This window comes from Cyprinodon variegatus, unplaced genomic scaffold (genome assembly GCF_000732505.1).
Source record: "Cyprinodon variegatus isolate N-32 unplaced genomic scaffold, C_variegatus-1.0 Scaffold331, whole genome shotgun sequence".
NCBI classification, from domain to species: Eukaryota; Metazoa; Chordata; class Actinopteri; order Cyprinodontiformes; family Cyprinodontidae; genus Cyprinodon; species Cyprinodon variegatus.
Genome location: NW_015150784.1, coordinates 814,373 through 840,323, shown reverse-complemented (window position 1 = coordinate 840,323; position 25,951 = coordinate 814,373). Strand labels below are relative to the sequence as shown.

The window sequence follows — 25,951 nt, the reverse complement described above, 5'->3', positions numbered from 1 at the left end:
GCCAAAAACGGTTGCTTTAATTTTTTTAGTGTATGAGATTGCTGGTTTATTTTTGTTCTTGCAGAACTCATCTAATTTGGGGCTGATTAAGGGCGATGTTATTAGACTTAGACAGATTTTATTTGTCATTTTTTTTGCACAAGTGTAAAACCAAAAGAAATTTCGTTTGGAACAGCTCTATGGACAATTTCACCCTTTTTAAAAGTGCAGCTTTGAAAAAACAGTAATATATATATATATATATATATATATATATATATATATATATATATATATATATATATATAGTAATATAAACATATTATCCAGACCAAGCAAGATACTTGCATGTTAATTACAAGATAATATCAATAAACAACGGCAATTACAACAACAACAAAAAATCTCTATTGAACGTAGGACAGCGTTTTCTCTTCAACGTCACTTTAAGCCCCGCCTCCCCTCTCTTACCATTGGTCGAGGCGTGGGAATATTCTAATCCAGTCCTGATTGATTCGCCCGCAGCCGGTTCCAGCTGCGCGCAGGACCGGTCCTGCTTCTCCAGTCGGCCGCAGCTCTCCGTCCCTCCGCCACGCTGCGATGAAACACAAGTGGCTGCGAGAGAAAGAAAAAAAGGAACCCCAAAAACAAACAATTGAGATTTTCATAAATATTCTTAATTAGTAACAAGCGTCGAGGAAGTACAGCTGATGGAAGCGACTTCTTCCATGGATTTTTCCCCCGAGGTTACAAGCGCTCAAACCAGCGGCGGAGGAAGAACGCCTTCAGAGGAGGACAGGAGCCAATCAGCCGAGGCGAATCAAAGATAAACAAGCCTTATGATAAAGCAAACTCTGTAAGAAACTATACCTTTACATTTACCTTATAATGTTAACGCTTCTAGATTAGTTTTGGAGAATTTATGATATAAAGGTTCCTTTATTCTGCAGCAAAGGTGGAAAAATGAGAGCTTTCCTTAAAAAGGGAAAATTAGAATCTTAATGTGTAATAATTTAATTTTTTTTCATAAAGTTCTATTCAACAATTGAAATAATTGCGCGCAATCTGTCAAACATACATTTTTCCTTCAATGTATCTAATTATCGTGCGCCACTGTTGGGTATATGTGTAATTTATTTCTTTATTCCCCTTATCCATCTTCCCATATGAGCTGACTGATGGCTTTTCTTGCACAGGAAGACGCTTTATTTGTCAGCATCTCAGTGGCAATGCTTTGAAGTATATTATCAGTCACTCAGGGCTGCCTCTGAGGGTTTCTGCCTCCATTGTCTACCAGCCGGAGGTGGGATCATCGCACCTCAGTGCACCCGTGGCAGCCGGGGTTGAAGGTTAGCCTCAGCAGAGGTTCCTGCAGATTATTGGCCAGGTGTGAAATTCAAGCCTATGTGTGTGTGTGTGTGTGTTTCCTGCCTCCTTTGCTTGATCCTTTATTACTCAGAGAGATGGAGTGTCAGAGCACACCACCAGAGGCAGGGAAGAAAAATCCTGCAATTTTGGTGTTTTATTATCTCCCCTTCATCTTTTTGTCTTGGTGTCATGATGAAAAATGTGGTGCGTATTTCCATTTGTATCTGCTTTTTCTTTCTTTCTTTCAAACTTAGCTCCTATTTTAACTTGAATTTAGCATTATAATGTTGAAACTTTACATATTTTTCTTTATTCCCCTATAAGCTTGCAGGTGTCCCCCATAGGGGTATCCCACTGATTCCCCTATCACATTCGGGATGGAATTCTAACTTTGAACAGATAGGAGGAAAAAAAAAATAGAGAGGGGTTATGTTTGCTTCCTCGGGAGCATAAGCTCCAATTTATTGTGAAGTTTCCCCAAGTGTTCTAAATCACTCAAAGGAGGGAACCGCTTGCTGAGAGTGACCTTTTTCTTGGAAGATCATCATCCAGGCAAGGGTGGGGTGCTCTAATTAAAGACGGGCATCTATTACCTCATTTCCAGGGGTCTGTTAAGTGTACAGTGTCATTTCTTGCAACAACTCACACCACTTTATAAATGGGGGGAAAACTGGCCGATAAGAGGAAGAAATTACACATACAGGCAGTCACGTTTGCTTCCATCTTGTGGGATAATGTCAAGTCTGCAGCCTGCTGAACAGTTTCTCCTAATCACCTTTTTATCTGCTAGAGGCTGTCATGTGTAATTACCAGTGCCCTGCCATCTTCTGAAATCTGTCTAATTGCTCCTTGCTTTAATAACAGGATGACGGGCTATGAGATGGGGAGGGGGGTTCTGGGTGCAGGGGTTAAAGACTGGGGGCTCCCTGCTCGCTGAGGAAGGGACAGAACATCTAAGGTCATTAATATTATTTTGCCTTCAAGCTTCTCTCCCCCGTAATTGCTTTAAATTAATGATTATCCTGCTGCCAAATTGCACTGGATGCATCATCATTTGTTCTGAGAGGAAAAGCAGGGGCATGACGACATCGTAATTTGGTTCAGAGATCAAAGCCACTTTTCTTGTTGATGCGCCTACTGTACGCTTGAAAGCTTATCTTTAGGTTCTGCTCCACAGTAAAGCCATGCAGGCAGCACTTTCTCTACAGCTTTTAACAGGTCATCCAACGAGCTGTGGAAAGTGTTCATACCCCATGTAGCAAAAGACTTTTGTTGCATTAAAACCACAAATCAGAGTGTAGATCAACATAAAGTAAACCGTTATTGTTAAAACAAAAAAAAAAAAACATAAATGTCTCATTTTTTCTACATTATTTGTCTTTAAACCCACTTAACTGGTTCCACTAAATAAAATCCGGTGTGACCGCATGCCTTCAGTTGTTGGCAAACAGAGGGCGTAATTTAATCCCAGTATAAATACAGCTGTTCTTTGAAGGCTTCAGAAGCTGGTAAGAGAACATTAATGAAGCATCCTCTTCATGAGGACACAGCAGGAATTTCCAGGGACTGTTATTGAACAATATCCCAAACATTAAGAAGCTGTGGAAGATGTTGAAGGTTGTAAAATTCTTGAGAATGAGCTTGAGGTTCACTTTTCAGCAGAGTGATAGCCCTAAATGTTATCCACAGGAAGCTGTCTGAAATCGAAGCGTGTTCCTTTTAAGAGATGGTCCAGTCGGACACAACAGCGAATCTGTGGTAAGACTTGAAAAGTGGTAGTGGTTCTGCATCCGCTCCATCCAGGGATGTTTACTTTTTTGATGAGCAAAGGAGTGGAGAAATATCCCTGAAATAATTACTGATGTGAAGAAAATGAAATTAGGTCTTAAAACATATTTTCTCTGAGAGATTTAATACAAATCTTTTCAGATAATTCTAAAAACTTTGATTATTTATTTCCACTTAACAACTATGCAGAACTTTGTGTGAAGATCTAACTTAAAATCATGAGAAAGTGTGAGGGGTATGAGCAGAGATTTCATTTTCTCTGTGATACATGTAGAGCAGACATTTTAAGTTTCATTTGTTTGCTCCAAAAAAGAACTTATCCACCCCCCTCATTCGGATCAGCTGTCAGCATGAGGCAAGGTTTTCAAAAGGTTTGGCTGCATACCTCTTTGCTCTTTAACAGTGTGTCTCAGTGTGTATACTGGGCTAGGGATAAGATAAGGCTATGTTTACCCTCTAATGCTACCTTGGCATTGGCCAGACTTTACCTCACGCAGTGTGTTTCTTCTACCTTGGCACTGGCGGTGAGTGAGGGCAGATTTAAGTCAGTCCAAGGCTTTCCACCCGAGGGCTGCTCTCCAAGATAAGGCTCAATTTTGCAGCTTTGGATTCAAAGCCTCTCTTGTTCTCGGCCTCATTTGTTCTCATATTTTTATTACAACTTTTCTTTTTTTTGTAAGGATGGTACAGGGCCATATGCTTAGAGAAAACGTTCACATTTAGATGCGGTTTATAAGATAATTGATTTATTTTTTTAATAATGAACCCTCACCTCCAGTAATAATCTCTATTCCTCTACTTTTCTGGGTGAGTGTCATGGGATTTCCTATTAATAATCCACAACCTCTTGTTTCCCGGAGACATAACTTTTAAAAATAGACACCCAATTCTGTCCTATCTGCTCCTCTAAATGAGGCGAATAACAGAGCACTTTTGTTAATATCAGAGGGGCCAATAGGTGTGTATGTTTATAAGTGAAAATATTAGAGCTGAAAGAATTAATCTGATTAATTGTGATTAATCTTAACTGGAGTATAGAAACTTTAAAACATACCTTTAGCTGACAGAGCAACCACCTCATCATTTAGAAACTATTTAAAAAATGTGGCCTAATGATGTGCACCACAAAGTTGATGCCTGCTAAGCTGATTTAATCACTCAGGGAGGGGGGGCCGATTAAAAAAGGAATAGCCTTGATCTTTTTAAGGGAAGCTACTGTTTATATTGTACTTTCAACAGAGTTTTAAAATTTTAAGCAGGCCTTACACCCTTGTGCAGAGAGACTGCAGGGACTTTGCCGTTATATCATAGCTTTTACCATCAAACTAATGTTTTTGCATTAGTTGGATAGTATAGAGCCAATTAAAGGTTGTCAGTGGAGTATTTGTGCTGTGATTAAGGGTGAATCATTTGCTTCGTTTCATCACAGCTGTGTCTTTGCATGACAGAGTCTGTAATGTAAATGTGTCTGTCTCGCACTCAGTCAGCCATTAATGCTGCATGATTTACATCTAATTGAAAGCTCTGGACATCTGTCAGTATATTGCCCAGAGATAAGCCACATACATTTTGCTCTTGCATTAAAAATGTAAAGGAAAGCCTTTATAATGCTGTACCTTTCACAAGAGCTAATCTTGATGCTAATGAGGCTCATTGTTGGGAGCTGCAGGCCTGGAGCATTCAGCCAAGTGACCCGCAGATTGTTTGGTTATCCGGTATGGGAGCCCTTGTGTTCTGTGTTTTGCCTGCGTAACAAAGAGGACGAGAGGAAAATGGGGGTCTTTCTCATGTGCCGTTCTGATTCCAATTATATAAACTATTAGAGAATTTAACCAGGCCAGCTCTTATCGGTTAATCCAGAAGTAATAGATTCTATTAAAAATGTATGAGGGGATTGGGAATGATCTGTGCATATGCCGAGGGTTGCATTTAGACGGATCCACCAGCTGCTGTCTAATTCTGCCCAAAGTTAAAATTATTTGTCTGGTTGCTATTACTGACAGCTTGCTGCAGCACTTACCTTTACCAAAAGCATATAGACAATTGATCACAAGCTGTGGTTTGGTATTGATGGACTCTAGAGACATTTTTCCTCAACCTCACGAAGGCATTTTAGGCATTTATTTATTCCAAATTCCCTTTTTCTCTTTCCTTCACATCTCATTCATAAGTAGAAGGATGGGAAAACATGAGCAAAACTAATGTGATACAATGAAGAGGATGCTTTTCTTAAACCTTTTCATGGACCTCTATTTATTCAGTGAGGATCCGAAGAACTGCTAACAGAAGACGGGAAAGTCAGGGAAGGAGTGTGTGAATCTGCCCTCTTTTATCTCTGCATTTCATGTTTGCTGAAAGGGAGGCTCTTTGTGCCGTTGGCTTCTATCTTTACTCTGACCTTTGATGCTGCACAAAATCACAAAAGACTGACAGAAGGGCAGACAGATGCTGCTTGTATAATTTAAGGCTCTTGCTAGCTTGTTCTTTTCCCGTTGCTTTGTACAGCCAAACAGGTGAAGCAATGCATAATCCATTTTGGATCTAAAGCAGCGTTAGGTGGTGTGGTTAATCATGCACAGACGGCTTTGCCGTTCTAAGAAATGAAATGCATTGCCTGGACATGAATAGTGGCAGCTCTGGAACTGCAGACATAGATGGGAGGAGAGCTTGCTACAAAGAAAAAAAATAAAACTTTGCCTGCCTAAACATTGTTATCACAACACCACGGGGGACAGTTAGATGGACGACAAAGCACAAGGTCTTTATCTCTCTAGCAGGCCCTCCCTGGACTGCATCCTGCTGCTTATCAGCTGCACGGATAACGACTCAAAGTGGCAAGATTTAAACATAGTTTCAGCCTGAACTTTGTGCTTTTGTCATTCTCTCTAAAATCTTCCCTACGGCTTTAACTGGTAAGACATTATAGTTACCAGAGAAAAAAAGATTTCACTTTATTTTACCCGATTTGTGGGATATGATTTAAACTACATTTGTAGATGCTATTGATAGAAGTCTTGTTTTTCTTAAAAGCCACTGTACTTGTTGCACTGTACTTCTCAGAATACTTTGTTATGCATTTTATGTAGAAAAATCCTCGGCCTCTGTGACTCTGGATTTATCTTAAACTCTTAAAATGTTGAAGCATCTCTGTTGCAATATTTTAACCTTTAACCATGGATAATCTTTGTGCTTTATTAGCTTTTAATTGTTATTTATTTGCTATCTCACTGCTATGCTGATGATATTCAACTCTTTATTCATTTAAAACTCATATGTATTAGTCTTAAGGAACATCAGATATACCAAATAGTCTTAGAATGGTCTCCAGTTGATCAAGGGGATATGTTATTTTAGCTCGAGTGCTTAATTGTAACTATGCATCACCCTCCTTTGCATGTCGGACTCCATGGTAAAACCCTTTCTAGATAACCTACAGCCTTAGTTTGTCTTAAGAGCAGCTAGTAAACATTAGATTACATCACTAAAGCGCTTGTGTAACATCTACACTGATCCTTATAAGCTGACTTCCTGTTTAGGACAGGATGCAGTTTGAGGTCATAGTTTGGATTTAAAAAGTTCTGCATGGAGACACAGGTTTACTTTTCCATTTGTATACTACTCATCCTCCATAGACCGACCCTTGTCCCACTACAGGGATTTATAAAAAGAAAATAAAACAACATCTAAATGGGTCAAAAATGCAAGTTTCAGATTTTGACTGTGTGGTTAGTCTGGCTATTTTCTCTTTTAATGCCTCTCAAACCAGACAACTTTTTCTACTTCTACAGGTTCTCTCTCCGCTCGGGTCATTTAGCTACATTATGTTTTGAAATAAGTTGAAATAAGCTAAAGTTATTATGCTTTTTTATCAAATTAGATGAACCCAGATGATGTTGTCACAAGCTTCTGATTAGTAGGTCGTTTCTCATCCGCTGAGCTCAATGGAAGGATACCTCTAGATATAATCACTTTTAAATATTAAACATGATGGTGCTCCATGGGGTTTTTGTTCTTGGTCTGATTTTAGATATGCTTTATTAGCATCCATTATGTCACCCTTTGAGATTTTCTTTTTTCTTTAGTAATCCTTTAAACTCCAGTGTTTATCAAAGTCTAGGATAGTTTGATTAGTTTCAAACTTGGAAAATGAAGGATTTCTATTTATTCTTTCTTACTTGATCATATAAGGAACATATTCTTATTGATGCTCTGTAACACTGTTAAGCAGCTAGATTTGTTTTCTGCTCAAATTAAACTTCTAATAAGATTTTTCTGCTGTTTCAGCTTTTTAAGGTGTAACCCCAAATAACACTTTTGATCACTCTGCTTGGTTATGCCCCTTCATATATATATGATCTATGATAATATGTCATCCAAGACCCTAATAGGGAACTGTTATCTGTCTTTAGATCAAGACTGAAAAATAAAGATTCTTTTCTGTTTTAGCCCCCTTTTTTTTGGAACCCTTAAATATATGATCTGTGGACTGGATATTAAATTGGTATTTTGCTTTGTATTGTGTGTTATTTGGGTTACATTTGGTGTATTTTTGCTTTTTTTCTCCTTAGGAATCCAAAATGTTCTTTATTGGCATTATATCACCATAATAAAACCTTCCTGAGACACAGATATTAGTTATAAAGCATTGATAGAAAGATGGGAAATGAGCATCTATGGAGGAGACGTAACATTTGAGAACATATTTACATGAAATGTAGTACATTTATTTACATGAAATGTAGTACAATATTTAGATAAAATACAGTTACTGCTGAAAGAGCCGATGAAATGGGCTGATGGTTTATTTAATTTTCAGCTGAGGTGTTCAGTGTCTGCCTACAGGGGGATAGAAGACCTTCACACTTTTAGGAAAGACTTCCTTAGTTGAATTGTTCCCCTGCATTGTCTTGGTGGTTGGGATCTGTCATCAAATGTACCATATAAATAACATATCATGCATATATCCTTATCTCTCTATATCATAAACAGCAAAAAAAGAGACAGCTGTGGATATTTAGCAGAGATTGAAATGAATTTAAATAAATCCCATCATAATAGATTGCATTATTACAGACAATCTTCATTGTTTGTGACATCTTTTCTGGCTTTAATTTCAACTTATTCAGGTAAGTCACTAGAGGCCCCATCTGTAGTTCTGACCCCTCAGTGTATTTTCCTTTCATCTGCAAATTATCAGAGTGATGGGAGATATTCTGGTGCATGTCTCATTTTCTTCTTGTGAAGGGATTCCCCTGAAGAAGAGCTCTCTCTCCCTTGTGCTCCTCTCGTCTCTGTAGTGTCTCCCCCCTGATAGATGGGAGGTAATAAAGGGATTGTTCTGAAATTGGTATTATTTTCTAAATGGTTGCTTAGCATTCTGAGGATTTTTAGCCCTGCTGTTCCCTGTGCATTCAGAAGAGAGTGGTTTGAAGTCAGTTTGTTCCAGATGAACAGATGTTAAGCAGAGAAAGACAAAATGGAGATGGCGCCTGCACCTGGAAAAAACGAATCAGTCTGTTCTTCTTTGGGAGGCAACAGTAATCATTCCTCTGCAGCCCATCACTAAAAGTTCTGTTTTGTGCTTGAATCAGTTTAGTTCCCCTCTGGGTCCTCAGGGTGAAATAAAAACAAAAGTAAAAAAAAGAAAGCTGCTAATATCAACTGCAGGCTGATATTAGCCTTGTTGGACTACAGCGCAGTAAAGAACAAAAAGTGTTTCCCTTTTGAAGGATAAACTTAGTACCACATGCTGGTGGATGTCTGTGATATTTTGCATCTATATCTGCAGATACATGATTTGCATGGATTCATGTATTTCACTGTGGCCTGAGGTTGTTATATATATTTTCTGCAATCCTGGCATTCAGATTTTGCTGACTCTTTCAGATAATCAAAGAGAATGTCAAACATGATTATTACTGAAATATTAACTCAGTTTCTGCCTTTTTTCCCTCCTTGATGCCACCCAGCTGTGGAGAGGAAAAGCTTTGTGGAGACAGAGGCTCTAATTTCCTCCGATAGTACTTTAATCTGCAAACAGCGCAGCATGCTTTAAGGAAAAGGATGCTTTAGTTTTTCTTCGATTATCAATGTGGTCATAAATTTATAACAAGTTAAGTTTCTCTACTGGACGGTCTTTCCACAAAGCCGGACAAGGCCTGAGGGTACAGGAGGGTTAGCAATAATTGGAGTTGTTCATTCTAGAAGAGGGAGAATGATTAGAAGAAAAAGCCTTCAAATTTCCGGTATATTATACTTATTATTATGTTACTGATCGAGGTCCTTAACATCTCATATTCTTTACTAAGTGTCATGGGGCTGATATGGGGATCAGAACTGTAATCAATGTAATTATGGTGCAATAGACTCCATAATATCCAATTAAAATGATTAATGTGTAGAAATCCCCTGCCTTATTGATCCGAGTACTTTAGTAGCAGAGATCTACGTTCTTCTGTTTTGCAAGAAATAATAAAACAATAAAAAATTTCAAATGCTTATGAAAAATAATTGGACAGGTGGTTTTCAGGAAAGAGCCGACCCCTCAACAACAGTCAGTTCCTTATGTGGCCCTTTGAGAGATAACTTCCCACCCTAGATCACATGTTTGGAAAAATGTCTGTATGTGTTTGGTTAACTTATGAAATGTTGTAAAAAATGATTTTCCCATCTGTCTTTTTTCTTTCTATTGACATGCTGTTCATTATGCCTTGTTTTCCTGTTATAGCATTCTAATTTCTGAATCATTTTTTTCTTTGATGTTTGCTTATTTTAAAGTTCCAGATATAAACCTCATGAGAATTCAAAGTTAATTATTGTAAAAAATGTTTTAAACACTCAAAGATCAGTAGTTGATCCCACTCAGCACTATTTAAATTGATAAAGACAGTGTATGAATTGCCCCCCCCTTCTTCTTTTTTTTTCAGCAGGATAATCCAGGCTGCCTGCCTGCCCAGTGAGCTATCATGCTAGCCTGTATCCAGAGACAGCAGAACTTCTCCTCACAGCATTTGGCATGCACACCGAAAAGCTTCGATGTTCCGCCGTCGTCTCTATTGCTCCCAGTCCCGCCACCTCAATCGTGCACCCGGAAAGGTTGGTCTTTTACACCACTTAAACTCTCTGTGTGACTGTATACACAAAAGATCATTGTTTTTTACAAAATCAGTTAAATAGTATTTTTTTTGGTGAAATATAGGTCATTTTGCTTCTAAAGTTAGGCTGTTCTTGTCTTTTAGAAGTCCTCATCAACAGATGCACATAGTTTAGCTCAGAACCCTAGCTGCTGCAAATCTTCTTAAATTAAAATAACAAGCTTCTCCATAATAATGCCTGTTAATTGGGTCAGTAATCAGGGTGCTCCTGCTGTGCAGTTGCAGGCAGGTCAAAGTGGACTCTGGAATTACAGCGTTAATCAGCTCGCCCACACAGTATCACTAATTGATGCTCACATTTTGTGCTTCATGTCGGTGTTGTTTGACCTTCTTCCTGACTAATTATAGTAGTTTTGTTGAAAGGTTGGGTCTTCGTCTTTTGGCCTTGAAGTTATGAGTCATTTTTTTTGCATATCTTAGGTAAAAACAAGAATGTATACATTCTAATATTTTCCTTAATGATTCTTAAATATATTGGCTCAGATTTAGAGATGTGAAGCTACAAATCTACCAAGATTGAAAAGGAAAAAAAACTTTTAAAAAAAACTTTTTCTTTAAAAAAAAAAATAGTATAACATATCTTTACTGCCTTTCACATATAACAAATATCCCACCACCCTTTAAAAACTTTTAACATTTCAACCACTAAAATAACATATCTATTTATGCACGTTTACCGAATGGTGCATCCAACAGTCTTTGAGTAAGAGTTGCATTCATTTATGTTGGGATGTTGATAGTAATTTAATGTTTGTATAAAGTTTGGCACAGTTGAGCTTATGGTGAAGGGAGTTTTGGCTCACCTCCAGTAAAAAGAACACCAGATGATTCAGCATGTCAAGACGTGCTGGAGAATGTCAATGAGATTTTCAAGATAGATCCCTGTCCTATTCCAGCATGACTTTTAACCAAAGCGAAAAGAAAGTTACATTAATCTGTGGTCAAGCCAGTTTTGTATGGGAGAAGTTGACTTATCGACACCTTTTTGTTTTTTTTGGGGGTGCAAATAAGTTCTGAGAATTTAACCCCCAGATTCCACATCCTCCGTCACCGCTCTGCTCCGCCCCGCTCACGTACGTCCTGCAGAGCACTTGCACAGTCATCTTTATCAATGAGAACTGTTATACATCTACCGCCAGTCCTTCACACTTCACCTTCCATGTCTTCTCCATCCTTCACCATCAAAATATGAAGCCAAGCTATTTTTTGCTCCGCTCCACTCCATTTAAAGCCGGCCAGGTCAGGATCACCAATTGCAATCGCATCGAACAGGAAAAAGAACTTCGAGAAGATCTGGTTTGTCAATTTTAAATATGGTAAAGACAGATTGGTAACTACAAATAAGAGAATAATTCTTAAATATTCCCAAAAACTAAGACCATTTCATGAAAATATTGGATGCAAACTATTAATACTTCAACACACCAGGCAACAGATTTGTCATCTTGATCAAAATATTTATTTTATACTTAGATGCTTAAAAGTTTCATCAAAGCACCTCTCACAACTTCAAAAAAAACTTATCGTAGGCATGGATGAAGAGATGGTGAGTTTGGATGTAGAGAACAAACCAATTCTGTATGATCCTAGTTATCCCTATTACAGAGATCCACAATGAAAAGAAAACGTTTGGACAGCAACATTATTATGTTATATTAAATTAGGCAGTCATTACCGCATATTTTGCTTCTATGAATTAACAAATACTATTATTCCTCACTCTCTGCTTGAGTTCAAGGAACTCAAAGCGGAGCAAGACGGGAGGAACTGCTTTTCATAGACAGTCAGTAACGGAGCGGGGCGGTTACAGATGATGTGGGATTTTGGGGTAAAGTAGTCCCACTTAAGCTCCTGACCTCAAAACTGTGCTTTGGAGGAATGCTTAAAGTGATTTAAAGAATAAAACAGACAAATGATATTTTAGTTCGATGGTCTTTTGAAACATTTTCTGCTTCACTAAGATTTAATTTTCAACAAGTTTGAATAAACCTTGAATAAACTTGATCTTAATCAATAAAGCATAAAAGTCATTATATATCAGATTTCTCTCTGCTTTCTGCTCCTTAATGTAACTTGCTGTTATATAGAATCTGAAATTAGCTGAACTGAAATAAACTTGCACAGATTTATCTTTCTCAGATTGAACGTTACCTTAATTAGACTTCACAGCAAACACCTGCAGCTTCACACAAGTGCTTTCACTTACATTGGATAATTGGACTTCCTGTTAGTTTGGGTTTGACTGGCAGCCTGCCATGTGAATTTGCACAGGTCACAAACCTTTTTTTTGAATCTGTAAAAGCTGCTTAGATTTAACAAGAACAACTAGACTAACAGGAAATTCTGGAACTACAGGAAAATAAAAACAAGCCTGAGCTCTAAAGAGCCAAAAAAATTTCAAGTACCACTCTACTAGTTTGACCGACTGTTTAGTAAATTGAAGGCTCCTCTTTGTAGTGTAGCTTAACTGTGTGTATCCAGCTTTGTGAAAATTTGAATGCTCCATCTTCTTATCTCTCCTATCCTAAGGCAAAATACCTCTTTGTCATTAAATATTAATTTAGAGTCAGTGGAGCACTTGTCTGCTAATTGTTGTAACAGAAGGGCCTGCCATGCCTCAGGCAGATCTTGGGATGCATTTCTCATCCCGTTTACCTGCAGGGCCTCCACTTCCTCCTATCTCCACCCGTATGGAGTTTTTTCTTTTTTTTTTCTAATGCTCTGCACCCTCCAGCTCAAGCCTGACATTTCAAGCATTGCCTTAGGGAATAAGCTCCCGATGAGAGCTCAGTCTGTGTGGTCCACGCTTTTTCATTAAAAGACTCGTTGCTGGAGCGAGTTAAAGAGGGACAGCCTCTGGCCACTGCTGCGCTTTTCAAAGCCATTTCCACTTTTCGCTATCAATAAATTGAAGGAACACTATAGCTCTCACAGTTGCGCAGGAGCCCATGTGAACCATTTCCAGGAAAATGTTACGAAGATGAGAGCAAATGAGAGCTCCGCTATCTCGATGTGAATGCAAGGGCTGGGATTTCTTTTTTTTTTTCCCACGCTGCTGGCCTGGGCTCGATTGCTGGCTTAGAGAGGGGAAAGTTTGCCCGAGCCGGGCCAAAGTGCCACAGAAACAAATGAGAAATGACACTGGCGCAAAGAAGTCTTTGCCAGAACCTCCTGGAGCACACATATGAGCGTTGAACCCCAAGGTCACTCCGTTCTGAAAGCACCGTTCATGTCGAGGCTACTGACACGGAAACAGGGAGGCATGTGAGAATGGGGTGAATGAGTGTCTGTGTTTTTAGCCTGGTTTGTTTACCAGGGAAGGTCATAAATAGAGAGGCTAGTGTGAAGGGAGAACATGTTGGGGTGCACATGTCCTGTTTCTTGACTTGCAGAGGGAAATGCAGATAATTAGCAGTCAGATCTGATGCGCAGTCTGGCAGAGCTAATGGAGACCAACACAGGTCTCAGTATCTACTCTAGTGATGAACAAGTGCGTTTATAGTGCACAAGTCCAGATATTTACATATAGCCTCACTTATTGTCTTATTTTTTCCTATTTTAAAAAATCCAGAATATTTTTATGATCAAATTGTCATTCATTGTCTTTAGACATTTAGGAAAGCCCAGTTAATAAAGTCTAATAAAGGTTTTTCTAAGGTTCTAATAGGTCAGTACACAACTGAGTTAAACAGAACACGTGGATCAGTTTAAGGAAACCATAGAGAAATCAAAAGAATCTAAATGATTATGCATCTTCATTGATATGATTTAAAATGTTTGCTTCACTTTCCAGATTCTATTTAATAAAAACACTTAATTTATCCCAAATAAATTGTTGCAGTAACTTGTAGGGTTTTTCCATAATTCATCCACAAAGGTCTGCATTCATCTCCCTAAACATTTATATATTAACCCAATGGAAAATCTAGCCATCATAATGTTTACAAAGAACAGCTCTGTACCCTGATGATGGACGTGATTTCATTTACCTATTTAAAAAAAGCATATAAAACATAAGCTTCTGTAATTATCCACAGTGGAGCTTTTTACTGTGATAGAAAATGCGGGATGCAGACCGTAACAAATTTTTGGAGACGTGTCCTGTGGTCTGACAAAATGAAAATTGAAGTGTTATTGCTAAATACCTATTTATGCTCAACTTGTGCATGCTTAAGTTGAGCATAAAGAAGTTTTGAGACAGCTAACCTATTGGCCTATTTAATTGCTGAGGGGCCTTTTTTGTTACAAACTAACCACAAATTTTCCCTCAAGTGTATTTGTAATACACAGATTCAAACTTTAGAAACATCATAGAATGATAAACATCAAATTAATGAGAAATGGTCTTTTGTTTTTATATTATATTAAATGATAACACAGAATTTCCTTTTCTCTTGGTATCCATGTTTCCTATTGTAAGGAGGTTTTCAGTTTAGCTGTCGACTCTGACAGAAAGTCTATTGCAGAGGCCCGTTTCAAACCGATGAAGGCAGGACCAATTAATTATATGGGTTTTAATTACTGGGCTTATTGGGCCAACTGGATACTTTGGATGAGTTGTCATAGCAACAGAGAAATTGGTTTGAAAGGCAGTTTGCATGCCTTGAGCTCAGTCCCCTGTTATTAATATAGCTGAGAATATTTTTATTATCGGTATTATTGGTGTAGTAAACAAGTATTTACGCCCGCTGAGAAGTGCTGTTCTGTAATTAACCGCCTGTTTTTTAGAGCTGTGTTCCTGCTGAGGTTCTGACACCAGTAAACAAGTGATCTCACCCAAGTGTTCAAGATAAGTCCTTAGCTGAAGATAAAAGGCCTTCTAATCCTGGCAGTTCTGCCTTCGGGTATGGTTATATTGTAGTTTTATCTCATGTGGGAATCATATCTAGCAGTCGCTGTAATTGTTTCCTTATGTTCCCTCAGCATGAGGCGGCTGGAAGCCGTGGGTTTGGAAACCCAATGAGCTTGTCCAACTCCCGTTTCAGTCCCTGGGTTGTTTTGCCCATAAATTAGTGATTAACTCAAACTGCTCCAAAACAATGAGGTCTCTGCTCTAATCTTGCAGGGCGGTGGGGGGGATAAAGCTTCAAGTGTGAGCACGGGAAAAAGATTAGCCAGTTTAAAGTGGGGGACTCAATGTAGGTGGAATAACTTACTAAACAAACAATAGGGTTGCAGTGCAGAAAAGTGTTTTTAAATGCGACATTTTGAACCTACTGGTGAATTTCTTAAAGTCACCCTCCCCTATAATCCTCCTTTTTCTTTGTTTGAACAGAAAAGGGTAACCAGAATGAGGTGCATTGTTTCTGCATTGTGCTTTAACAATTTAATGTGTAGGCTACAATTAAAAGCAATTTAATTGTGAGTCCATTCAATCTATCTGATTTATTCAGCATCACACTTCACTGCTGCTGTGCTTGTTTTTAAGGACAATAACAATACAACCTAGGTTTTCAGCCCCATGTGGCTGACTTCATTCAGCCCTGAGGGAAATGCTAAAAGGTCAAAAAATGTTAAAGTGTTGCATGATGGCTTTAGCTTGAGCTGCTCAGGTAAAGAGGCTGCTGTTATTTTGTAGGCTTGTTCTGCTGTCTGTCAGTGCTGCGCAGAGATACAGCATGCAGGCTGCAGGTTCAGGGTGATTAAGTGCTTAAGGTCAGGCCGCTAATTATCTTCCTGCCATTCCTCACCTCACAACACAGCTGCCATTTCCCCCCCGTCGTCATGTGAACGGCCTTATATTTGTTTTCACTTCTTATCTTTATTTCACAGCTCTACATTTTTGCTGTATAACCGAGGAGCTTCTCAGCAAAGAAACTAAAAGGAACCTGCCTCAAAGAAGCTTAAAGCTGACATTTTACTACAATAATGTGAGAAAGTCAAGAATGCTGTCTGAAAAAATTAGTTTCTTTAAAAAAAAAAAATGCCAATAGCCAGTACAGTTAAAAACGTATTGACTGTTACAGGATACAAAGCTATCTACCTTGCAGAGCCTCCTTACTTCTTTTTTAGCTCTGTCATCAAACACATTATCATATACAGCATAGATGTGATAGGTAAATCTATTATTCAAACCGGCCTGACCTTAAGTACCCCCATTGTGAGATCATGGGGGGCATTGAGGAGTGGTGATCCTGCTTAGGAGGGGTTTTGCCCATAAAAGTTCTCCAAGAATAGATCAATGACTTATCCAGAAGCTAACATAAGAGCCCAGGAAACCATCTAAAGAACCACAGGCTTTAGTTGCATTACTTTAGGTCATCATTTGTTCACAAAAACGCCTTTCAGATTGTATTTCCACAATAAACACACAACCAACAACTCCCGGTTGTGGATATTCTTTCCTTTCACATCATTAAAGCTCTATCAAGACCATGGTCTGTGTTTGTTTTTTTTAGATTCGGTAGCTGAAATGCAGCCCACACTTTCAGCATTCACCTGAGCAAACTTCTGAAACCATGTCTGGGGGAGTTTCTCTCTCCCAGCCTTATGTTGTAACCCTCATGCATGATCTCTGACTGCGTTTGGTGCTTTATAAACAAGCAAAGTTATTTTGCACCATCAACAGATCTGCAGGAGATTCTGCTGATTAACATATTTCTCTGGTCAGATGGAAACTGGAGGATCTTATGTTTTCTCTGCTGCCTTTGCTTTGTATTGTATCACAGGGCTGCTGTTAAACACTTTCAATTCATAGCGGTTAAGACTCTATTGACCCCTATGACCTTGAACTTTTTATCAAAGTTATACGTCATTGATTCTTTGGTGAAATAGATACTGACCTCAGTGTGTTTTATGATACAGTGAGTTTTTTCCAGATGGGTTTTTTCCATCAAAGCACTTGCAGTGCTTAACAAGGGCTGCCATGGCTAGTTTGAACTGGTTTTATAACACTTTTAAAACCTGTTTTATCATCCACAGGAAAAGAAGTGGCTTGGTGTTGCTTTACCTTCTAATGCATTGGTTTCCAAAGTGGAGCTTATTGGGATATATGCAGTAGAAATGAATTTAATAAATGACCCTTTGTTTGCGTTACTTAAAAGATATTTGAAAGCTATGGTGAACTATATTTCACAGCACAAATGAACAGTTAAAATAATTACTCTTTAAAGGCGGTAGTTTTAATTTCAAAGGAGACTGTAGTTTAATGTAATTGCGATGTGTCATTATTTTCCAGACGCTTTGAACCATGCGGCTCATAAGAAGGTGCAGCTTTTCTGTAGATTTTTCCTAACCGCCAGAGAGGAAAGTCAATGTTGGAAATGAAAGAATAAGAGGTGGATTTTCATTTAGCACAAGAACATGCTAGAAGGAGACACGGAGGAGAACAAATTAAATTTTTTTTTTACACATTTTGACATTTATTTGCCTCTTTAAATCTGTCGAACCAAAGAAGAGACTGGGCTGAGGCTCAACTCCCGCAGAGCTGAAATAAAGAGTCAATGAGGCCCCATCTTTAAATAGAAGCTCTTACTGCTGCTAGCCAACAAGCTAACGGTAGCTAGCATTCTTCTTCATCCCTACTCCAGGGGCTATATGTAGAGCTCACCCTACAGGTTTGGTGGGAGACAGTTCAGTAGATATCAGCGGCTTATAGCCAGGTGCAGCTTATATATGTACATTTCCAGGCTTTTCAAAAAAATTTGTGGTCGCTTCTTACAATGAGGTGTGCTCTATAGTCCAGGAAATACGGTAATTTACTGCAGTTGACTTTTCTTTTTTTGGAACCGCTGTTCTCATGTATGTTTTTGTTTTTAGTGGTTAATAATACATGGGGCTGCTTAGTGGTGCAGTGGGTAGCACTGCTGCCTTGCAGCAAGAAGGTTCTGGGTTCGATTCCCGGGGTCTTTATGCATAGAGTTTGCATGTTCTCCCTGAGCATGCCCGGGTTCTCTCTGGGTACTCCGGCTTCCTCCCACAGTCCATAAACATGACTTTTAGGTTAATTGGCTTCTCTAGATTCTCCTTAGGTGTGAGTGAATGGTTGTATGTCCTGTTTGTCTCTGTGTTGCCCTGTGATGGACTGGTGACCTGTCCAGGGCATACCCCGCCTCTCACCTGCAGACAGCTGCAGATAGGCAACAGCACCGCTTGTGACCCCAATTGGGACAAGCGTGTCAGATAATGGATGGATGGAACAATACATGGACAATCCGTCTACACAAACCACTATATTAGTCTCATTCCTGCCTCCCAACTGTTGTAATGTCCAATACAGACAAGAATTTAGAAGGCCCCAAGCTAATCAGATTTAAATGCGTTTTTCTTGCAGATGCAAAAACACCAGCTGGTGATATCAAAGAGCTGACAGGGTTTGTGAAGGAAGTGATGAAACACAGCAGTTGTGGCTGGTGCACAGAAGTACTTTCAGCCTGTGATGGTCAATATTTACACAAACATCATCATCAACAGATGGTTAGCTCGTTTTTATCCATTTTTAACTTCTTTAAAGGTTAATTCACTTGGGTTCTCGCTTAAAAATTAAACAAACGTTTGGTTTCTTTATGGTTTTAACTTTCTAATCTTCAGTTTCTCATTAACCAGCCCTTACTGCTTTGTGAAGATAGTACTTATTTGTGGCAAAGAAGACCTTGGTGTTAAGATAGAACTGGTTTACTGTCTTACAACAGCTGCTTTGCAGGTGAAGACAGAAATAGCTGCTAAGTAAACATTGGTTTAACACTGGAAACATTCTAGTTGAAAATCAACCTGGCTAAATTTTCCAAAGTTAAGGTCAGAACCATACACTGGCTGATAAACTCACCAAAACAATTACAAAACAATTGTTTTAAGGCAACCATTTTAACTAAAATGATTCTAGAGTTGTTCACTGATGAACAGCTCTTGCTGTCCAACAGCAGCTAATAGTGTTAGGTAGAGAAATAATAGATCTCTACAGGTGAAAGGTTGCACATTTTGTGGTTACTATAAGTTTTGTATGAATAAGAATATAGCTGCACCATATCAATCATTGCAATAAAGGACTCAAACTTTGGTAAGACATTGTCTCTCATACCATGAAACTACAACCAACAGCCTTAACTGTTGATTTCATTTGATATTTCATTTTTTCTTAGAAATTACTTTGTAATTTTGAGAATGTATGTGATGGATATCCAGATAGATCAACAGGTTGCGTTATACTCAGACCAGCCTGCCTTGAAATAACTATCTTCCCATCCCAGCACACCGTCTTCAGCAAATCTAGATGCATAAATGCATCAAGTTCCTGATTTATTTTGTCCCATTTTTGTTATGAAGAATTTGAAAAACAGATACCATCAGTAAAATGTAGAACAGAATCTGCTAAAGCTTTCTTTTCAAGGGTTCTGAATCAAAGAGTTGCACATTTTTGTAAGGAGGCAATTTCTTTCTTATTTCTTGTTTAATAACATCTGCCTGTTTGAGTTGAGGCCAAAAAAACAAGGTCTGCCATGTTCTGTTTTTCAACCATTTCAAACATTTTAACACCTTTTTTATATATAGATAACATAATTGAATAAAACAGTGGCTTTCAGCTTTAAAATGTTTTTTCCAGTTTGTTCATCTTTGTAAATAGATCCTAAAACCTGATTGTGTCGTGTTCACATTACCTCTGCAGAGAGCCATTCCTGTCACACTTTGTCCATCTTGGCTGATATTTATTGGGCTTTATGTTTAGCATTTGGTTGAGACGGCATCTTCTTCGCAGGCGGCTTTTGTCTAGCTGTCTGCTACAGGGTGAAACACGAGTTATCACAGTGCCAGATTGTCATTATTGAGCATTAAACTAGGCTGTGTGGCAAGAAAAACCTTCTAAAATGAGCAAATGAGGATAAGAAAGACTTCAGGACATGCTTTTATTACATCAAGACCGTATTAAGATCCTCCATTTACATCCTTGTTGCTGCTGTTTGCTGCCATTCAACACCATTGATTGCAATGAATCTCCCCGAGATAGAAACCTTTAACCTCCAGCTGTAGATTAGAGTCATTTAATACCGATCATGCTGATCTCATGTAACCCCACACAAAGCAGTGGTTGGGTTTCTGTCAGTAAAAAAAAACCCTAAACTGATCCCTTATTCCCATGCATATGTCACACAGCGGTGTTGCTCAGATGATGAATGTGAATTCAGAGTGCCTGTTTGTTAATGAGGTTTCCACCGTGCCACATTAAGGCAGCCGCAGTGGGAAGTGCAGCTGTGTTGTGTCTCCTAAGCTCTGACAGGGCTGTAATCTGTGGGACTAACAATATCAGACATCCTGTGAAGACGTGTTAGCATTCGCTGCGTTTGAAGTGCGGAGCAGCCGGTCGCAGGCCTCAACACTTCACATTCTACACGATGAGAAAAAGGAAAAAACATCGGGTTTAGATTTGTTTTGCTAAATTATCAATAGCTTATTCCTTTGTATTATTATCCGTGGAGGAGAAATTGTATTAATCCAGGTGCTCAGTGATGAGAGAAGTTATTACACTTTTAACTGTGTCATTTCTTTTAGTAATCTAAGCTCCTTAAGGTGGCAATGATTCTCTTCCTCTTATCTTTTCTGGTAGCGAATAAATGTTAGGAATTATTATTACAGCTGGCATTTTGGTCATGCCTCCTGCTTCACATGCAGGATTATGGGAAAACTGGAGTGGAGTGAGCTCACATCTTGATGTGTACAGTACAAACACCTCTTCAACATCCCAGATGTCATTGTTTTCTATAGCAGCACTACGTCGAAAAATAATAAGGCCTGTTTTTGCTTTGTTGTAATTCTCTGCAGAATTCATTCGTGCTCTTGGCACCATGGTGCTCCTTCCCTCTGCTCCGCTGGGAGGCCGTTGGTTGGATTGAACACTCTGCCTTACCTTTTTTTTCTCCTCTGCATTTTAAACACCCAATTTATTCCTTTCATGAGGTGGATCTTGTAGATTGAGTCATTTTCACAGTCGGGAGGCTCACTGTAGGACTGAGATGAAATGAACTCCCAAATCAATTTCAAATGGGAACAGTGAGCAAGCACCACCCCTGCATAGCTGGAATTGGTTTTGTTATTAAAATGAAACAAAGTGTTTGTTGTTTTTTTATCTTTTCTGTCTTATTGCAGATTACAGCTTTGTTCTCTTTACATGCTGAGATTTCCACAGACTCACGCTGGTGTGATCTAGGTTCATTTCAGAGTCTTTTCTCTACCCCGTCAGATTTTCCATAAAAGCATCAATCTGAAAGGCGGCAGTAATTTCCTCTTGATGATTTATTGTTTTGTTTTTTAAACGAGGCTTTTTTTTTCCCCCCTTGCCTTTTGACAACAGGAGTTAAGCAGCTAGAAATAATAAGCCCATATAATAGTGTTTAAAATCAATTTTAGTTTGTTCTGTGTGCTTTCCTGCATGTTTCAATCATCAAAAACCTTAAAAAATGCTTTTTATCTTTCAGTTCGAAACAGCATAATTAAACTAAGGAAAGACTGTTTTTTTGTTGTTGTTTTTTTTTAGAAATTCCTAATTAAAATGTTTGTTTTATTAAATATTCAGTTTTCATTATTTCTTAGAAGGCTGTGAAGTTTAAATACTTAAAGTGTCAGCAAAGTTACAGAATCTAAACTCCACCTGTTGTCCGTTTTATGTTATTAATATTTATCTAAGGGAATAAGCTATTCTCAAATTTTGTTTTCATTAGCTTTAAGTTGTAAAGCATCATAAATAACAAAAGTTATAGGCTTGAAAAAACACTGGATTCTATGTATTTGATGTATTTATTGAAGTAGTTTAACTTATTGGTGGAGTATTGAATGTTCTTGATTTCATAAAGTAATTTGTTCCCAAAGTGATGTCTTCAAACAGCTGCGTTTGATTGGCAAATCTAGTGCACCAAATAGGCTGTGTTCTCCTTCTATCTTTTTGACCCATTAAAACAACATATCTGGTTTTAAAGGGAAGCAATACATTCTCAAAAACTTTTAACAGTTTCTCCGCAGTAACGTTTCTTCCAGGACATAAAGTAGAGCTAGTTTGTTGTTTATCACACACAAAAAAAACAGAATGAAGAACAGCACATCTCAATTAAAGAACTTCTGAGAAATGAAGAAACTAGTTTCTCTGAATCACAGTTTAAAGATGAATCCAATATGACTGCCATGTGTTAACCACATGACAGCTGCTGTAATAGATTGCACTTCTGGCAGTTAATATCTTATTAAATCATCCCCACACTTTCATACATGTATAACCTCTCATATTGAGCATGTTTCTTTCATGCTTTTTATTCTTAAAATCCAGGAACATTAGAACTTGCATCTATTATTAACAGTAATAAGCCTTGTCATTCAATGCATCCTTATGGTTTTTATAAACCGCAACTCTAACATCATAAGGGAGGTTTCTAGATTAAACCTCCAGCCTTAGTGGGGGAAAAAACTAAACCTCCAGCTTTTGCTTTCCATTTTCTTACTGGAGATCGGTTTGAATTGTACTTCCCCTCTGAGGAGTATCTGTTTAAAGATCAATGTGCATAAATTAGAGATTGAAAAGGATCTTTTTGCCTGTCTGTGCTTTTTGGCTCAACAATATAGCTTATTTGGCCCCTCAATAACTGTAGATACCGAGGTTTCCTCTTGAGGCAGCACAAGAATCACCAGCTGTACTTGTGTGTTAAAAAAAACGTGTCGTCCGTTTTTAAACAAAAACTGAGCACTTTGATTTTATTCAGTTCTGACTAGTTGTTAAAAAAGGGAATTAGAAACATGTTTAGCAATAAATTATTCTCTCTACTTTAAGATTTTCTGCAAGTTAATTACTCAGTGTTAAAGTCTTAATTAATATCATTAATTTTGGTTTAAAATTATCCCAAAGGCCTGTTCCTGATTGAAGTTGGTTCATAGCTTTGCTTTATAGTGTGGGAGACGGGTAAGACTGCCAAAGGAAAGAAGAAGAGGTCTCCTCTCAGATCCATGTGTTCTAATCACCTTTTCTCTTTGCCTGTTTTCCAGGAGAGCCTGGCACCAGGATCTCTCGGTACCCGTCTCCTGCAGAGTTGGATGCTTTTGCTCAGAAAACCGCCAACAGCCCGCTCTCCATAAAAATCTTTCCATCTGACGTACGGGTGCCACAACACAAGCAGCTTAACAAAACTGTGAATGGCTTGGACACCACCGGACATCGTTACAGTCCCTACTGCCAGCCTAACTCAGGAGGCTACCAGGGCTTGTTGGCCATCGTCAAAGCCTCAGTGGCGGTCAAAGGTGTTGTGAAAAATTCTGAGGGCAGGAGGACTAAACATAATAACTCTCAGACGGCACCATATAACAATCCCCTGAATAATAGCTGCACAGTCAGACACGGGCATGAGGCCTATAACACGGGTTCATGTAAGCCCACAGATTTACCTGTTGAAGCACTTTGTTCTACTGCAGGAATGGCCTCCAAAGATCAGAGCCTGGCCTCCCAGCCGGAGCTGGCAGAGGTTCAAAGCCTGATGAGGCGGATGAGCAGAGTTCCTCACAGCCAGGTCCCGCAGCTGGGGGGGGTGGCTCAGTTCAGCCCCTCGCTGCAGGCTGTAGCTGCAGTGGCGCATTCAGGATCAGGCTTGGTCTTTGGAGTGCCGCCTCAGAGCAGCCGGGCCTTTCCAGGAGCAGTTCTACCTACACAGCATGCAGACGTGACCAAAACTGGATACTTTGAGAGGGAAGACTACACGATGTGGCAGCCCTATCAGCAGGAAGCGTTGAGGATGTACGGTATGAGTAATGGAACTCAGACCTGCAGAACAGCAGAGGCCGGGGTCGGGTCTCCTGAAACCTGCCTCCCTTTACCGGGCTCATCACAGCTGCCTTACAGGCAGAACCTTGGAAATGTTGGTGCTGTCGTGCAGAAAGAGCAGGCTATCAAACAGTACTTCGCTCCCCTCTGGGACAACCGGAGCAGCGATGTTTACTCCTCTCAGGTGTTGGGAACGACTACTTGTGCATCCAAGCCCAGACATGTGGAGGTGTCCCATCCTCATCTTCACCCAAACTGCCATCAACCAAACCAGCTCCATCCACCTGTCCCTCCCCATCATCCTAATCAACACTACCATCATCTTCATCATCAGGCTCAAGCCTACAGCGCAGAGCACAACCTCTCCTGTGGGCTACCGGCTTTCAGCCTGTGCCACACTGCAGTGCTCAGCAGCAGCCTGCAGTCTCTGGAGTGCCTCATCAGTGAGATTCAGCCTCCCTGCATCAAAGAGCGCATGCTGGGCCACGGGTACGAAGCCATGGTGGGGATGCCTCATCTGCTGGAGCATCAACAGGACATGCAGCTCCCCGTCTACATATAAAGGGGTGCTCTGGAACATTCAATAAATACGCAAGCCTTTTTAGTTGTGCATGTATTTGTAGAAGGCTGTGTGTTTCACAGGTTTACTCTACAGATTCTTCTATTTTTGGCTTCCGTTGATTTAACAATAAAGCTTCACATTTTTTATTTGCCTTTACAAATACTAGAAAAGCAATCTGAGAGCGTAGAGTCCCGCCAATCACCTAATTTTACTCCATTGTAACCTACACCTAAGGCTAAACCTCACAAATAATCTGGATCATTACCAAACGTTCCGCTCTCACCTTTTTCATTCCCTCTGCTTTCTTGTTTGATCAGTAGACTTTGACTTTGAGTCTTTCCTGTGTTTCCGTCTTCAATATAATTCTGGACTTTTTTGAGTCCGATGTTGAAGCTGTCAATAGTCACTGCTGCCACCCTCTGGTTTAGGGAGGAACTGCTTGTTCTGCTAAATAACGTTAAAGAATCCATCTGGATTATGATGTGGATCATCATCAAAATTTAATGGATTGTTACTTGGACTGAGGTGTAAGAATTTAGTTAAAGTTCATACATAACTTTAAGTTATCCTATATACACAGACGGACAGAGAAAAAAACTTGACTAAAAACATAACCTCCTTGGCTGAGGTAATAATTAGGGGCACCGATTTGAAAAAGGAAGTAATTCCAGGATCTCTCACTGTTTTGTCAGAATATTTTATGTTTTTAACTTGTTAAAAGTTGTGGTTATTTTTTGGGGGAAACTGCTCTGCCCTGCCATCAAACCCTCTGAAGTAATCAAGTGTTTTTTCACTATGAAAACAGCTAGCAATGCTTTCATGGAGAAATGTTGCTTAAAAGCATTGTATGTTTTTTTTTTTTTTTTGAGCAACAAATGTTTTGCCTCTTTTATGTTTTATGGAAATGTGTTATTTCAATCAGCAATGTTGAATTCAGGCTCAGACAGATGCACCCTTTGGAGGGATTTTTTTAAAACTGATTTAAAAGCAAATCTTTGGAATGAACATTTTTCTTTCTCCTTAAGACCATACGACTGTTTCCCATGCGGAACTGTTTGACTGTAGGCTGCCTGAATCATTTCCTGTTTTCTTCTTTGCAGGGCTATAATATCTCCAATGGCTTAAAATGTATGAGTGAGAAGTATTTCATCTGTCTGCAACAGTTTTGTGAGACTATTTATTTCTGTCCACTTGGTGGGTTATGGCAAACTGTCTTTATAAATATAAAGTGCAATTACTATATATGGACATGTGAGTTATCTTCATGAATTATGTTGATGAAATAACTACTTTTTGAAATGTATCACCCTAATCAAACACCCTTTTTGTCTCTTCTTAAGGAGGATTGTCAAGTAAATAAATTTTTAAAAACCC

General features: G+C 39.0%; 1 protein-coding gene across 4 annotated transcripts; it reads left to right on the top strand.

The window, feature by feature from the left end:
- Positions 1 to 529: 529 nt before the first annotated feature.
- LOC107091259 (protein FAM222A-like) lies at positions 530 to 25,951 on the top strand. 4 transcript variants are annotated; one of them, XM_015385082.1, is made up of 4 exons: positions 530 to 835; positions 1,176 to 1,366; positions 10,065 to 10,230; positions 23,247 to 25,951. In XM_015385082.1, exons 3-4 carry the CDS (start codon positions 10,101 to 10,103, stop codon positions 24,575 to 24,577), a joined length of 1,461 nt encoding a protein of 486 aa, XP_015240568.1. In that variant the 5' UTR covers positions 530 to 835; positions 1,176 to 1,366; positions 10,065 to 10,100; the 3' UTR covers positions 24,578 to 25,951. The 4 variants fall into 4 exon arrangements, with proteins under 4 accessions (XP_015240568.1, XP_015240567.1, XP_015240566.1 ...); XM_015385081.1 differs by having other exon boundaries at positions 10,062 to 10,230; XM_015385080.1 differs by lacking the exon at positions 1,176 to 1,366.